General features: G+C 38.4%; 1 protein-coding gene across 1 annotated transcript; it reads right to left on the bottom strand.

The window, feature by feature from the left end:
• Positions 1–6,863: 6,863 nt before the first annotated feature.
• On the bottom strand, positions 6,864–12,319 carry LOC143890761 (alpha-terpineol synthase, chloroplastic-like). The gene is made up of 7 exons (XM_077395444.1): positions 12,066–12,319; positions 11,284–11,545; positions 10,832–11,207; positions 8,415–8,633; positions 8,159–8,297; positions 7,376–7,624; positions 6,864–7,293 (listed from the first exon to the last, which is right to left on the bottom strand). The coding sequence occupies exons 1-7, from the start codon at positions 12,288–12,290 to the stop codon at positions 6,997–6,999; spliced, it is 1,767 nt and encodes a 588-aa protein (XP_077251559.1). The 5' UTR covers positions 12,291–12,319; the 3' UTR covers positions 6,864–6,996.
• Between the last annotated feature and the right edge of the window lie 4,763 nt (positions 12,320–17,082).

Here is a 17,082-nt window from a genome sequence, read left to right as displayed (position 1 = left end):
TTTCGAGATCCTCCTTGAATTTCGGATTTACATCAATCTAGGATTCTGTCCTCATGGGCTTATTCTCGGGTTAAGGCTATGACGGAATGCTTCTTGAGCCAACCCCTTCCCTTCCTGCCTTAGAGTCTTCGCAGGTTAAGGGATTTCTTCCTCTTTAGAGTCAGTCCTAGAAAGTTTAGGAGTCAGTCCTACCATCATAGGGTTTAGGAGTCTGTCCTACCCTTGTAGGGTTTAGGATTCTGTCCTATCCCTTCATAAAGTTTAGGATTCCGTCCTTCCATCTTTCAGAGTCAGTCTTCAGCATAGGAGTCAGTCCTCCAGTCTTTTAGGAGCCTGTCCTATCATCATAGGGGTTAGGATTCTGCCCATCCTCTCATCGAGTCATGTGATTTTATCCGCTCCTGCAAAGTATAGGATGCTGTCCAACCCTTGCAGAGTCGTGATTCTGTTCATTTTCCCCGCAGAGTATAGGATGTTGTCCAACCTTTGCGGGATATCAGGAGTCTATCCTACCCTTATGATGATAGGATTCTGTCCTGTTGAGTCAAAAAACATCAAAAACATCTGAAAAATCAAAAATCTCAAAAATCTTGAGTCATTAAGAGTGTAGTTAGGAAAATCTGGTCCGAACTACGGATGGCTTGATCCCTAGCTGAGGGGTACGTAGGCAGCTCAGGCGTGCAGCTGGCATCCTGAGTTCAGTCACCATTTTTACATCACCATTCTACAAATATTTCTCACCTTTTCGTCCGAACTATGTTGGCTTGATCCCTCTCCGCAGGGTACGTAGGTAGCTTGGGTCCACCCAAGTTCAGTCAAACTTTTTTAATAAATATTTTCAAACATTTCAAAACAAAAGCAAAAATGGGCAAGGGTGGTGATTGCCAGGTCACTCGGAGCCCTCTTTTCATTCCATTTTCGGTTTTCATCGTGATTTTCCGGTTTTCTGACGTTTTATCGGGTTTTGGGACGGGCGATGACGTAGCGTGGCCCCTTTACAGGGATTGTCCTCGTTGAGCCCAACGATAGGTCATGACGATCGCGAGACTTGTCCGATCTGATTAGGATCGCTGGGCTTGATTCATTTTGAATCGCCCTTTGAGCCTATCGTGTGTTCCATCTTCTTTCCCCTGGCATTTTTGGTTCTCACATGCCGTTGATTTTTCGATTTCTTTCTTTTCTTACACCTTTTAGCTTGCTGTGTGCTTATCTTAGATTTCTCATGCATTCTAGTTTGTTTGTTCTTCTGGCGTGCGATCGATTGCCATTTTCTTAGTCTTGTCTCTTGCATAGGCTCGCATGCTAGTGTGTTTACTTTACTGCTTTGATTGCTTAGCTATAGCGTTTATCCATTCATCTTAGCTTGATTATCTGTCTAAACTTAGATATTTGCTTCCCTTATCTCATTATATCTGTCATTATCTGCTTAGCTGTAGCTATGCATGCGATTGTTTGTTGCTTTCTTAGATGTGATGAGTTAGGATTAGATGAGATGAGTTAGGATTTGAGTGTTCACTTTCTTTGCCCATCCCCGGGTCATGCATGCTTAGATAGACGTTTTCTCGGGGATGATTGTTCCCATTTCACATGATTTTTACCCAAAACTCTTCAAAGTTAATAATAAATGGCATAAGAGACCAGGTGCTTGCACTTGGGCGAATTGGGAGCGCCTAACCCCTTCCCCATTCGTCATCAGGCACGGACCTTTTGTATCTCTGGTTATCTGTTGCGACAGAGCACAGCATGGGATCTAGGGCCTACTTCCCTGGATGGCGACTCTTTCTTTGTTTGAGGTACGCCTCGAATCCGGGCTAGTCTCCAAATCGAGAGGTATCTCACTTTACATCGCCGCTCATGCTGTGAGGGGCACTCTTTCGAGAGTTCCTTGGCGGAGCTCTCCTTCACGTGGATGATCCTGAGACTCGCGTGGGGGACACGTCCCCCCGCCTCTCTCGGATCGGGGTCCACACCCCTCTACTCCAGTCAGGCCCAAGACCCTTCTCTTACGACATCCCCAACCAAGGCCCAAACCCCTTTCAAACGTCAGCCCCATTGCCCCTAGTCAAATTAAGCCTTCCTCTTCTGGACATGGTACCCAACCTCAACCATTTAACCCTCCTCCCAGACCAAACAGATCCCAACCCCCAGCCCCCATCACAGATAATCATGATGTCTCTGGTGGATTGTCAGTCCCAGCCGATTCGAGGCCTAAGAAGACACAAAGTGAACCTTGTCATAGTAAGGAGGAGGCAATTAGGCCTGAAACAGAGTACTCCTCCAAAGAAGAGTCGGAAATGGAAGCTGATGAAGAAGAACACCCCATCTGAAGAAAAAAGAAACCCTCCATCAAAGGAAAACTAAATCTTCTAAGGTTCAAAATAAGCTGAGGAAGAGCCAGAGACCAAGGTATTTTAGCCAGAAGATGAAAGACGCCTTGGATCATTAGTGCCTTAATCATGAGGACCGGCTCTAGATTTCACATGTTTTCTCTATTCTCTTTCTTGTTTTGTTATCAAGGGTATTATTATCTTTGTTGTTTCCCCCTCCCTTAGTCATTGTTCTCAGGATTGGGGAGTGGTTTTGTTTCTTTCATTGTAATATCTTTCTTTAATTAATATACTGGTAGGGGTCCGCCTAACCCCAGTTTACCGATCAAAAAAAAAAGAAAAAAGAGAAAGAGACACAGCAATAACAACCCATGGCCTTAAGGGGTCCAATAGAAGTGGTTTCTATCACTGTTAATTGTCCCAAAAACAATACATCAGCAACTAAGAAAATAAACAAACAAGCAACTAATAAATAAATAAATCATAGTAGCAAAAGGTAGTGTTTTGAAAGAAAGAAGGAGCCATATAGCTTACCCAAAATCAGCAACAAAACCTGCAAAGGAGCATTACAGAAGAAGATCACCAAGAATACAGAAGAAGATCACCAAGAAAAAAATATCATCATCCAAAGAGAAATGAGAAAAAAATAAGCTCCCCTTGAATGTGAATTGACGTTAAAAAGAGTTAAAAGTCTGCCACTTACCCTATGTTACAGGGGTGCGAATTATCCTACAGGGTGCGAATTTATCATCACCCAAAATGAATCGGCATAAAACGTTTTAAGAATAGGAAACGATTTTTAGGAAGGGGAGGCTGTTGAAACATCCATGGATAGGTTCGGCGTAAAGTTATTTGATTTTTTTTTTTTAAAGATATTTGCCAGGAATGGAAAGGACAGGTGAATGAAATCGTGATGGGGGTGTCCCAGTAGAAATTTTAGGAGTTCGTAATTGCAAATCTGGCAAATGGGTTCCATGGCTTCAATAATATCTGCAACAGGAAACTAATACATTTATCAGCCTTCCATGGCTTCAACGGATAACTAATGGGCAAGAGGCAGAAGGGGGAGGGGGCTGTCGTGAGGAGGAAGATGAGGCTGACGAAAAAAACATAAATTTAATAAAGAGGAAGATGAAGAGATTGGTTGTCGTTGAGGAAGAGAAAGAGGGACATGGGAGAGAAAGGGGAATGGCCACAAACGAACTAAACAACTGTGTCAAAGAGGATTGGTACAGTTCTGAAATCTGAGCAAAGGGATACTCAGACCTGGTCATGAAAAACTTGATCCCAGCCATTAAAACCGGAAATCACATGGTAACGGATCTTGCATGATCCGATCAATACTTATATGCAATTCTTTTTTTTTTTATCTTACAAACCCTAACACAACTGAAATATCTGTGAATGCTTACTGATTTATGACAGAGGAGAGGATTTAGCTTGAAATTTCCTCGGTCTGATTTCTGCAGATCCAAATTCTCCCAAGACCACAAGCTAGGGGACACATGAGGTTGAATCAAGCTCGGAGTCGGTAAATTGATAATCTAAACAAGTGTAGATGGGAGAAATGGAAGAAAAGCTACATTCAATAGCTTGTAACTCCATTATCTCAAGGAAAAAGATGAAGATACAAGAGGAGTCAAGCTATCTATCAAAAGAGAAAATTCTCCACCAAAACTCAAATCACCAAAAACTTAAAAAAAGAGAGAGAAATAAGGCGCTTTATATCCCAGCCCTAATACAAAGTTACTTCCTAAGCTACCCTTATTAAGGATAAGACCATTAAGGGCATATACTAAATGCAAAAATAACATGTAAATACAACTAAAAAGATAGAAAATAACTAGGTAGTCTACTAATGCAACTACCCTAAGGAGATATGAAGGCCAATTTTTCTTGCGAACTTCCTGCCACAATTCATTTGATTCTTCAAGTTCTGTATTCTCTTCTTAACCATCCTCTTGCTCGACTGGGATTAGGTAGACTAGATGACATTCGTCCGCCCAGGATACTTTATTTTCTCGAGCTTATTGGGGACCTTTTGTGTTTGTTGGATCATCTTCCTTTTCTGAGGAGGATTCCAATGTGGAGGAACCCACTTCAAGGTCGGAGTAGTCCTCTGATCTTGGTCTATTTCCCCGAATAAACTGAAGGAATTTGAAAGCTCAAATGCTTTTGCAGAGTCTGATTTCACTCAAGCTAAGCATGCACAAACATTCTATTAATTTAGGTTCTACAATGGAGAGAAATTGGGTAGAAAAATGTATGTGTGTGTGTGTGTGTGAGAGAGAGAGAGAGAGAGAGAGAGAGAGAGAGAGAGAGAGAGAGAGGGTGGGGCCCACCCAAAATGTCAGCATCTCCAAGAAACCTACAGAAGCCATCACCTACTACATGCTGTAGAAGCGAAGAAGATTCTATTCTAATTTCTAAAATGCAGAACCCACCTTCCTATCTTCTTCCCCCACACATGACCACCGCAAAAAAACCTTCAATAAAAAATAAAAAATAAAAAAATAGATTTCAGAAACTTGATTGTACTGTTGCAGAGGGAATTCCAAGAAAAGGCAACTCAAGCAGAGCTGAGTATGGATTAATAATTAAATTTGACTCCTTACGAGACAACTTATTTACTTAAAAAATCTAAAACGGAATCCCTCCTATTTTTTTATATGACACCTTACAAGCTTCTCTCCTCTGTCTTTTCCTGCACTCTCTTTTTTCCCTTTCTCTGACCCCTCCTTGGCGAGAAACACAACAAATATAGTTATTAAACTGTATAATCTATACATATTAAACTCTCAGACAAAACACCCTCCCTTTCCCTCAAAATAGAAACAGTCAAATTAATGTTCAAGTGTCACAAAACAATTTATGGGTCATGGGTCACGGGATAACTACACTTCAAATTAAATCAGAAAGTGAAGAGACCAACCCATTCTTAAATTGACGAAAATGCCCTTTTTTGTTTCAATGGCTTACATGGTTTCATAGTATTTCTCTATGTTTTGTTCTTGTTCTTTTTTGTCTTCAATTTTAGAAGAGGAATGTTGCCTCATTAACGTGATCTGATCCTTTAATCCAAACGCCAACAGTAAGTCCTGCGATGGGATGTTGATACCATCTTGATGGGATGATCCCAGGCCCTTTTGTTCCATCAAGCCTTGTTTAGGTTTCTGCCAAGAAAAGTAAAGCCTTTGATTTTGTAGTTCTTTTTTATCCTAGGCATGTGGTGTCAATTCGAGATGGGGCTATGACCTTGTAGGTCCACTTGTGATGTTTTAAAAGTTTGATGGTCATGATTTCAGATTCATGCCTTCTTATGCCAGGGTCGACCCTTAGAACTTGATTGGTTCTTGTCGGTAATTAATGAAATGCACCTCCCCTCTTTGGTCAGAACGGTGTGCCAGAACTTGTTGCAGTCTAATATGTTCAGCCAATTTCGACCTGAGGCACCAAACCGATAGTGAGATTGCTTGCACTCGGGGATATGGAGGACCATGCCAGAAAAGTGCATGAGAGCCCTTGCATGTTTTATAGTGTCCTTAATGTTTAGGCTAGATTATCAAAGAGTATGTATTGGGAGTTCCTATGATGTTGCTTAGGATACCAAAAGGACTTATGGGACTACAACAAAGTGTTTAATGTAATTAGCTATTTTAGGGGTATTTTGTGTCTCTAAGGGAAAAGAGAAGAGAACAAGGTAAAACTTGTAAGTTTAAAAGGGTAAGCATCAAGTGAATAGAAGTGTAAAACTTCTAAGGGAAAAGAGAAGAGAACAAGGTAACTTGTAAGTTTGTTTTTTGATATATATAAAAGTCATTTTATTTTGGCATTTTGTTTGTGTTTTTAGTGGAGCTCTACATGGGCCTTTTGGAGGTGTATCTCCCTAGCTCCCTTATCATCTTTTATCCATTACCACACTGCATAATCGATCCATTCAATCAGGGCCAACAATTGTGTATTGAGCCACCAATGTATGGTGTTGAAAGTCCAGTCCAAAATGTAGGCACGTTTTATCGATTTTTTCAAAAATGTTAGTTTCGTCAAAACGTGACATATTATTTACCATTGGATAGATTTTGAGTCTAGTTTCGAACAAAAACAGGATTTTCGATTGGAATTTTATACAAAAATTTATCGTCTAAAGAGTGATGATCTGTCAAAGTGGACTGTTTTTTACGAAATTCGAATTTTCATGTCAAAATTTTCCTCAAGGGTCTACGTTAGACAAATTGAAACCTGAGGTGCGTAATTGGTGACTTTAAAAGTCAAGGTTATAGTTGAAAATGTCAGAAAGTTGAGGGGATGTATCTGTATCTTTCTCAAATGAAAAAGAAAGCAATCAAGAATACATGAAAAGAGTGTAAATATCAATATGGTTGATAAATCTGCAAAAACCATTCTGAGTATTGTATGAGCAGACGACTTAAAAGGAACTTCCCAACTTGAGGCCGGGCATTACATTGTGACTACAGATTTTGTTCTTTTCTATATAAACATTCTTCTTACTCCACAACATAGAAAGGGCTTAAATAATTAAAAATGCAAAATTTATATCTATCTCTTTATTGCAAGTTCATAATTCATGTAAATAATATTACATTTAGATATCGTCTGATATCTACTATTATGAAGTTGATAATCATCTCCATAGACCATAAAAGACTAATTATTTTGTAACCGAAATGGGTTCAACCAGCAATGATCTAAATCGCTCTTTAGTTTCATTATCTGGAGATCCAAATCCATCACCGAATTCGTAATAGCATTGGGCCATCCTTAGAAAATCCAACGCAGCATTGATTAGGGATTCGGGAAGGGAACAAGAGAAAGATTCCTTATTCAGCTTCTTCCATGTATCACTAATTATACCTCTTATATGTTCGCGAGCAACTTCCTCTGGAGCACCTGTTTCGTGCATGTAACATTGGATAGATTTGGGAACATCACCTCTCTCTAGCTCATCCTATATTGTTGAAAAATATACATATACAATGAAGTCAGTGATTTAAATAGTGCAACATAGAAGCTAAGTATAGCTAATTTACCTTTGAAGTCCCCCAATCATCCCAAAGTCTTAAAATCAACGATGATGAACGTATAAGCTTAGAATACTTTTCTATGCAATCCAGTGCATTCTTCGTTATCTTTGTTTTTGATGATAAATAAGCATTGCCTAGCACAACTGGCCCCGATATCGAAATCCATGCATTGCTTAGATACTCATCAAGCGTCGGTGTATATCCATTGCAATACCATTTTGCCTCCACAAGGTATGATTTACATAAATCTGCCCACTAAATCAAATAAAGCATCTCATTAGATAGGTTAAACACTAATTCCACGCATGATAATGAAATTAGTTTTAAAATGCGGGTGCAGGCCAAAATGCAGCCAAAACAAATCCTAGTCAACTCGGTGCGGTGTGATCTAGTAGTTGATTGACCCGACTGAGTACTCAATTGATGAATTCATAACATGAGAGTCAGAGAGATTTTGATTAGATTTGAAGGACTTGAATAAGAACTCATCCATAGTCTAAGGGAGTCGAATCCGGCGAGTCAACGAAGAGATGGGGGAGTTTTGATACTATAATTGAAGGGACTTGCTAGGGACCATCGCAAAAGGCATTTCGTGTAACGTCTGTTGCATGAGTATGCAGTCATGGTATGAATAATGACAAAATCTGTTGGACAGTGGGCCTATGTGGCTGCTCTCTCATGCTAGTGACACTCTGTGAAATGCCTTTTGCTATGGCCGCTAGCAAATTCTATAGTTGAATTATTGAAGAGGGAAAATTAACTTGATAAGAGTAAGAATGAAGGCACTACCAGATTCTTTAGGATCCTTGTGATTTCCAATCCTTGTGCCTTTAGGATCTCATAAGCCATTTCATTGGTGGTGTTGAAGAGAGCCATAAAACATATCTTCATGTAATCTGGAAGTTTTTCTATGGAATTAACATCCCATCTGCAAAAAGTCAGTCAAATGTCTGTAATATGAGAACTAGACAAGAAGCATTGAAGGGTCCTAAAATATTGACAAATTCTCTAGTTGGGGTCAAATTATTATATACAAACTCTCTACCTATCAATAGCATCTGTAAAGAGCTCCAGTTCTTCGATGGAACCATATAGATCATAGACATCATCAATGGTTGTTATTAGTTGATTCACTTTTGTAAGCGCTTCTCTATTCGGTCCAAACTCAGGTTCTGACATAATTCCAACGGCCCATAAAAAGCACTCCATCAAACGGTCTCTAGAAAAGCTCAAGTGCTTACCAAGTTCCAAATTTCTCCACCACCTAAGAAAAGCAAAAGAGAAAGAGCATATCTTCTTTTTGAGGTGTCTTACACCAACAAACATTCATCATACGTATAGGGAAATGATCAGCACTTCATTATATTGATAATAGCAATCCTCTCGTTTTTCCGCAATTCTTTCATTGCCAATTACTAGCCAATTAGAAAAATGTTAACCAAGATTGAAGTGTGATTAATAAAACAAAAGAGCACTGCTACTGCTATTATCTCCACAAAAGAGCCAATGTTTGATGAGATTGGTGATAAAACTTCGGGGTCTTTTATCGGATATCAACATGTCAAAAGATCGGCAAATGATAAGGCGGATGCGCTTGCCAAGCGTGGTGTATCTAGTGGTCCTATTAGGTGGTTTGACCACCTTCCTCCTTGAGGAGTGGTGTGCCGTTGATTGCATATTTCGTCTCTTTTGTCTTCTTGTTTTCTATTGTAAATGTGGGAGTTCCATCTCGGTCCCCCTTTTTTTTTTTTTTCCATCATTTATAATATTACCATTTCAAAAAAAAAAATGAATTGATTATAAACTATATGAGAACTGATTTGTACTTTTCTGATTGGATGTTGATAACATCTCGAGTATTGTAAGCCGTGAAAAGTTAATTAAAAAAGTGCAATGCAAAGGAATATGTTTCAGTATAAAGTAAATATTGTAGTGATACCAGCCACCTTGTGAATGAAGACAAAATCTACTGAAAAGTGGCTGGTCTCACATGCAACTACCCATCCACAAAATGCCTTTTGCGATCCCTAGCAAATCCCATAAATGTGTTATATATATATACACTAGTGGGACACCCCGTGCGATGCACGGGGAGTGGAAAAACATTATATTTAGCTTCTCATGATAGACAATAGAGAAACTGCATATTACGGAAACCTTATAGATCGGAGGGTTGCGATCATCCCATCGAAATGATTTTGGGGACACAACCTATTTGCGTCGCGGCCCATCAAATGGACAGCTTGGATCATCCTATGGCGTTGACCGCAAACTTAATTTGAAAAATCTGGGTGGGGCCTACAATTTGGCCTTAATGTTAATGCACGACCCACACCATAGGATGATCGAAACCATTCATTTGATGGGCCACAATGTAAATAGGTCGTGCCCCTAAAATCATTTCCATTGGATGATCACAACTCTCCAATCTATAGAGGTTTCCGTAATATGCAGTTTTTCTGTAGATCGGAGGGCTATGATTATCAAATGGAGGGTTTGGATCATGGGGTGGTGCGTACAATTCATTTTGAAAAATACAGGTGGGGCCTACCTCGTTCAAAGATTTGAAGAAATTAATATTTGGGCCCACCAACTGTAGGGATAGACCAGTTCAAAGATTTGAAGAGATTAATTTTTGGGTCCATCAAAAAGATTTTAAAAAATATGGGAGGGTTTGACCAACCCGTAAGGGTCCGGGTGACACGGGCTGGGTCAAAATGAACGGGAAAATTTTACGGGTCACGAATCTTGGACCCGTACCCGGCCCAAGAACTGTACGGACCACATCACAGGTTGATCCAAACCGTCCATGTGATGGAACACAACATCAACTGGTTGTGCCCTAGAAATCATTTCCATACGCTGATCCTAGCCGTCCAATCTATAGAGGTTTCCTTAATATGTTGTTCCTCTTACATCAGATGGTTAAGATCACCCTATAGATTTTTTTATTACAAAAGCATAAAGGAGGGGAGTAAGATTGAAATTATGTGGCTTTCATTGGTGCCTTTGTTAAAAAGCATAAAGGAGGGGGCAGGATTGAAATTATGTGGCTTTAACAGGTGCCTTTGTTAGAAAGCATAAAGGAGGGGGCAGGATTGTAAATATGTGGGTTGAATGGGTGCCTTTGTTAAAAAAAAGTCAAAAAAAGTGATGTGTAATTCTCACAGATTTTTGGGAGAAATTGAAATAATTCCCTTAGTTTCCATTCCTCTATATATATATATATATATATATATATAGAGAGAGAGAGAGAGAGAGAGGTTTCTCTCTTCTTTTTTGTGTTTTCCCGATTTTTCTTCTTTTAGTATTAATTTTTCGGATTTTTGAACGAGGGAGGAAGAGGAGGCGGGAGTGCACAGTGAAACTCCGCTTCCTCTCTCTCTCTCTCTCTAACACACACTCACATGTAAATGAGAGACAGAGAAATATGTACGAGGATGATATGTCGTATGCACTTGCCTAGACATGGCTTTAACATTGGTTTGGTATTTGGCTTGCACCATGTTGTAATCCAACTTAGCCAACTCGAATAACAAAGGGTTCACGTCTTCTTCTCCAACATATGTTTCTATGTACCATTTAGCTTCAAACCTAGGCATCCTCCAATGCAAAGGAATCTCCAAGGCATGATCTATTTGTCTTTTCAAGTTCTTACCTACTTTCTTCTCATTGACATCCTTGAGATGCTTGATCGTGAAAGCTTTGGCTTCATCCAAGACTATCTCCCCTTCGAAAGCAAGGTACGAAGCTTCATACAAGCTCAACATGCCCTTTACATCCTTACAAGTAGATTCCATTAAGTTGCCTTTCTCGTCCATGAAGCGATTGAAAATGTCTGTCCCACAAACACTACAAAAGTTAGAGATTACATACAGTTTAAAAGCTCTGTTATGGCATGAGAGCATATCTACCTTGTGAGACTTCAAATCCATGTCTTCTGAGGAGCCTAAATCGGAGAGACGTTGTGTAAAGATCGTCCTCCATCCTCGTGTTGTTATCATGAATGGAAATAATACTTAGCGCTTCCTTGATCTCATTCTTGAAGTGATATCCCACGCCAAGGTGTTGAAGGGTATCAATCAGCTTCAGTCTAGCTAAGTCTTGGTCTACTTTCTTGAACAAACACCTCACATCATCCTTTAGCTTCTCAATCTGTCTCTCGTACACCTCACCCTGTGAAGATTAAAGAGAAATTGGGATTTATTCACTAATCATAAATGATTATACAAACCCCTATTAAGTAGTTATATAGAACACACTACAAGAAACTATACATTCCCCAGCCGGCTCAAGGATAGGCAAAAGGATAACCAAAAGGGAGATGATTTTTAGCTGGCCATCAACACCGCCTTCTAAAACCCTTCTACGAAGGGGAGATGATTTTTTCACCCCTTGTAGGATGATGCGCCCTCCTTTTAATGTGAATTGTGGGCTGGGCCCCCTTTTAACAACGAATTGTGGGCAGACTTTAACACTTTTTGAAATCAAATCACGTTAAAAGGGGAGCGCATTATCCTAAAGGGAGGCAAAAAAAAAAATCACCCTTTACGAAATCATTTTTTACTCGATCACTACATGTGTTCATTAACACAGATGATATAATGTTTAGGTCAAACTATATAATAATGAACGAACAAGTCACTACAAACACACCAAATCAATGGTTTAAAACACTACGGATTGCTATAATCACCGTGTAATCAGTCTTTAGTGACTGAATGAAGTCATAATCCCCAAAGCTTTGTTGGTAATTTGCTGATCGACGATTAATGGTGGGGTCGACCGTTTGGGTGCTCAGAGTGCATGTAATGTGCTTAGGCATGTTTACAGTTCTCGAAGCTATCTTTGAATGCCGAATAGAAGGTGGCAAAAGTGAAATGGAGCAGGGATTGTAGAAGGAGAGGAGAGGAAGAGCCATCTTATTCAAGTGATGATTATAAGACTAAGGGAGAGGTTATTTATATATACCCTCTTTCCATCTCATGTATCACGGGAGATTCCATCTCTTGTTTAATTGTGGGAGAAGTTATAGTAAGTCATGGTTCATGAATTTTATTTGGATCTTTGGGATTGATCAAAATCCAAAGATCTCTTGTGGCAAGACAAAGACACTAGGCCCACCCACGTGTGTTACACCAGGCCTCATGCCTCATGCACACACAAGTTGTGATTTTTGATCGAGTTGGGTGTCCTTATCAAATTGAACTTAAGGCCCTTTAAAGTGGCCCCACTCTTCTTTAAGTATAGAAGAACCCATAAAACTCTTAGCTTGAACCGAACCGAACTGGAAAAATACCATACGCCTAAATTTTAAAATACCTGAAATGCCAAAAAATGTGGTGGGTGTTGATATCATTCTTGAGGTCAAGAATTTTTTGTTCAAAACAAAACAAGGGGCTGCTGATATCATTCTTTAATCACTTATTTCTTATTTTTTTAAGACAAACTCTTTGGATTGCAGGAATAATATTTCTTTATGCTATGTTTAAAAGTATTTATTTTAAACATAGCATAAAGAACCGAACCGAATCGGAAAAAAAATCATACGCCATTACGCCATTTAAATTTTAAAATACGTTAAATGCCAAATAAGTGGTGGGTGTTGATATCAATCTTGATGCCAAGAATTTTTTAATTCTAAAACAAAACAAGGGGCTGCTGATTATTTTAAGACATACTCTTTGGATTCCAGGAATAATATTTCTTTACACTATGTTTAAAAGTATTTATTTTTGGTGATTTAGAGTGATGCAATGCTAGATTAAATATCATTGTAAATAAAACTTGGACCATCTTATCAAATTAAACATGTCCTATGCAGGTTCCGTATACAACCTTTATATATATATACATATGAGAGAACATTTCCTACACACTTGTGTAGGTAAGTTACCTACGCACTACCTTAAAATACAGTGGGGGCCCACATTGTTTGGGTGATCCAAACAATTCATTTGAATGGTCCTCACATAGATAGGGTGTCCACAAAAAATCAGATCCATAAGATCATCCTAACCATTCAAACTATGGAGGCAAAAAATGGGCTAATTTGTGAAGGTTTATACACGTCCATTTTACCTCCACAAATCGTAGGGTTGGGATGATCCTATGGATCTGATTTTTTGTGGACACCCTATCTATGTGAGGACCATTCAAATGAATTGTTTGGATCACCCAAACAATGTGGGCCCCCACTGTATTTTAAGGTAGTGCGTAGGTAACTTACCTACACAAGTGTGTAGGAAATGTTCTCTCTCTCTCTCTCTCTCTCTCTCTCTCTCTCTCTCTCTCTCTCTCTCTCTATATATATATATATATATATAAAGCGGGGACATGCCAATCAATTGAAATATTTATAAATCAATCCATAAAAAAGAAATATTTATAAAGCAGGGACATGCCAATCAATTGATAAGAACATTAAGATCAAGCTCACTTTAAATCACCCAAAAAAGGCCACAAACATCACCATGTCAGAAAAAATAAAAAAAAATAATAATAATTTCCATTAGAAGTTAATATTAAGAGCCATGCTACCAACATTACGCTTCATACCTACATCAGATCACTTTCAAGGCTACTTGGAAAAGATGTGTCAAACAATGAAACAAAAGCATAAACGAAACATCCGTAAAAGAAAGTGTGAAAAAAGTAAAAATTAAACTAATATCTGTAACCCACTAATCTAAACCAAAATTTAATATTGCTGCTAGACCCTGTTTAATTAGTACATTTACATGATCAAATTCTTAGAAAAGTGAAGTTTAGAAACTTAGGAAACATAAAAACAAAAAAACAATGAGGAACAACCACCATATATAAATATATAAAATGTAAAACAACAACGCTACTTAAATATTAAGATTAAGAATGTTGACGCCACTTTCCTAACTTATAAATAAAGAGGGCTGATTATGGAACACCCCAATTCACCTTCTCTGCTTTTTAATAAGCTACCAACATCACTCTATCATAGTTAAAGGACTAATACTTGGAGCCAAAAGTATAGATCAAAAACTTCAATTGAGAGCATTTGTTGAGATGCCCTTTTGTTTCCTAAAAGACTCCTTAGATCTAGAAGAAATTTTTCTCTCGCAGGAGAAATAGAAGTTCAAATTGTTAGAACCTCAAAAAAAAAAATGAAGAGGATATTGCAATATTTTGATCAAAAACTAAATTGAGAATATAAAAGCCCAAAGAAAAAAGTGGCCGCAATTAGAGATCGAGATGCATTAGCAGAGAAAAAAAGAGGAAGAATATAGAAAGGAAAAAAACTATATATATATCTATCTATCCATCTATCTATATATATACTATGCAGCTAACTTTCCGTTTTGTCATTCGTCTTTTCCTGGAAAAGTTCTGGATTTTTCAGGAAAAGTTTTTCCCGTAGAGTATTTTCCGTCCAAAATGGCCTTCGTGTTTTCCGGGCAAACGGAAAAAAAATTTCCCAGAAATGATTTCCCCCGCAGAAGTGAACTGCTGCTTTTTGAATGCGAAATTATGAAACACTGGCGATAGTGACATAATACTACGGATTGGGGCTCTTTGCAAAATATTGACTATATCCAGTTATTTTAATTACGGATTGGGGCACCTTGCAAACAATTGACGAAAACATGGTACTTTTTCTAACATGTGGGATGTGCATGTCATCCTAACGGGTGGACCCGCCTACCATTTTACATGGGCTTAGCGAATCCAAACAACAAGCTTATCCGACTCCTTAATTCAAGGGTTTTAATTTTTGAAAAAGGAATTGCAAATTTCACTCTCTTTTGCCAGCAGTAAGAGTAAGATTCTCGGTAATTTTCTCCATTCAATCAAACAAAGCTTCTAATTAACCATGCCTCCAGTAATAGATAAACAGTGACTGATAAACAAGTGGGCATTAAGAGTTATAGTCCCGTTAGAAACCGAGCATGGCTCCCATAGATTTCCAAAAGGAATCCAAACAGAAACTTTTACCAATTCCTTTTTGTAACTCAACAGCTCATTGCGTAAAAGCATGCCCTTAAACATTGAGAAATTAAACTGTTAACAAGATTTCCAGAAGTGATGTTAAAAGTTACAGAGAATCTGATCTTGTAGCAGCACAAGGTTTCAAACATTAACACAGGACAACCGTCCTTATCTCCATTCGTTCTGATTAAAAGAACTGTAAAATTGGATGTTCAATTGGTGAACTTGAGGAGCCGAAAGGGGAATGGCCACAAACGAACTAAACAACTGTGTCAAAGAGGATTGGTCCAGTTCTGAAATCTGAGCAAAGGGATACTCAGACCTGGTCATGAAAAACTTGATCCCAGCCATTAAAACCGGAAACCACATGGTAACGGATCTTGCATGATCCGATCAATACTTATATGCAATTCTTTTTTTTTCCTTACAAAGCCTAACACAACTGAAATATCTGTGAATGCTTACTGATTTATGACAGAGGAGAGGATTTAGCTTGAAATTTCCTCGGTCTGATTTCTGCAGATCCAAATTCTCCCAAGACCACAAGCGAGGGGACACATGAGGTTGAATCAAGCTAGGAGTCGGTAAATTGATAATCTAAACAAGTGTAGATGGGAGAAATGGAAGAAAAGCTACATTCAGTAGCTTGTAACTCCATTATCTCAAGGAAAAAGATGAAGATACAAGAGGAGTCAAGATATCTATCAAAAGAGAAAATTCTCCACCAAAACTCAAATCACCAAAAACTTAAAAAAAGAGAGAGAAATAAGGCGCTTTATATCCCAGCCCTAATACAAAGTTACTTCCTAAGCTACCCTTATTAAGGATAAGACCATTAAGGGCATATACTAAATGCAAAAATAACATGTAAATACAACTAAAAAGATAGAAAATAACTAGGGAGTCTACTAATGCAACTACCCTAAGGAGATATGAAGGGTGATGTAAAATGCCTAGGGGATGCTCATGCATCAAGGTTCCTAGAGCTGCACTCAAGCTCGTAGGGTTCGTGCCTCCACAACGACCAATCCTCTTACTCTGAGAATGAGAAAGTGAAGTCTTTAGGACTCACAATTTCCTAACATTTCACAAATTCTCATTTCCGGTGAAATATTTCTACTTGAAAATTTGGTAGGGTTTATATTGGTAGGGGTTATTTTTTTACCAAGATAAATTCGAGTAGTCGAAAGAACACTAGACAATGTTTAGTCGTACATGTGTCAGAGATAACCATTGCTCTGATACCAACTGATGCAGTCCAATAACTAAGAGGTTCCTTATTGACCAGAAGAAAAGGCAACATAGATAAAATAACAATAAAATGGGCCCTTCGATCACCGTCGTAAGGAATAGAATACGTCGATCACCGTCAAAGGGGATGAGATTTACTATGATCCTGTTTAATTCAAGTTTCTCAGAGCAAAACTTGAAAATAGTCAAAAGTTCTCAAAAAACTCAAAAGCCTAAAGGCCAATTTCATTCAATAATTCCAAGAAGTCTATTACAATGCTTTGATAACATCTATTTATAATATAAAGAAACCCTAAAAACTTGTCTAAATCAACTTCAAAGAAGTAAAAAACTTGACAAAAATAAGCCTAAAATAGAAATTCCGTAATAGAAGTGCATCACGTCCATAAATCTTGGCCTCTTTAGATTGGTAATCAAAAAACCTTTCTAATGATACCAAAATAAAGCCTAACAAACACTAATTGACATCTAAAATGTGGACTACAAAAAAAGATGAA

This window comes from Tasmannia lanceolata, unplaced genomic scaffold, assembly GCF_043159265.1.
Source record: "Tasmannia lanceolata isolate RefF3 unplaced genomic scaffold, GAP_Taslan_0.1 ptg000013l, whole genome shotgun sequence".
NCBI classification, from domain to species: Eukaryota; Viridiplantae; Streptophyta; class Magnoliopsida; order Canellales; family Winteraceae; genus Tasmannia; species Tasmannia lanceolata.
This window is presented reverse-complemented; position numbering and strand designations above follow the sequence as displayed.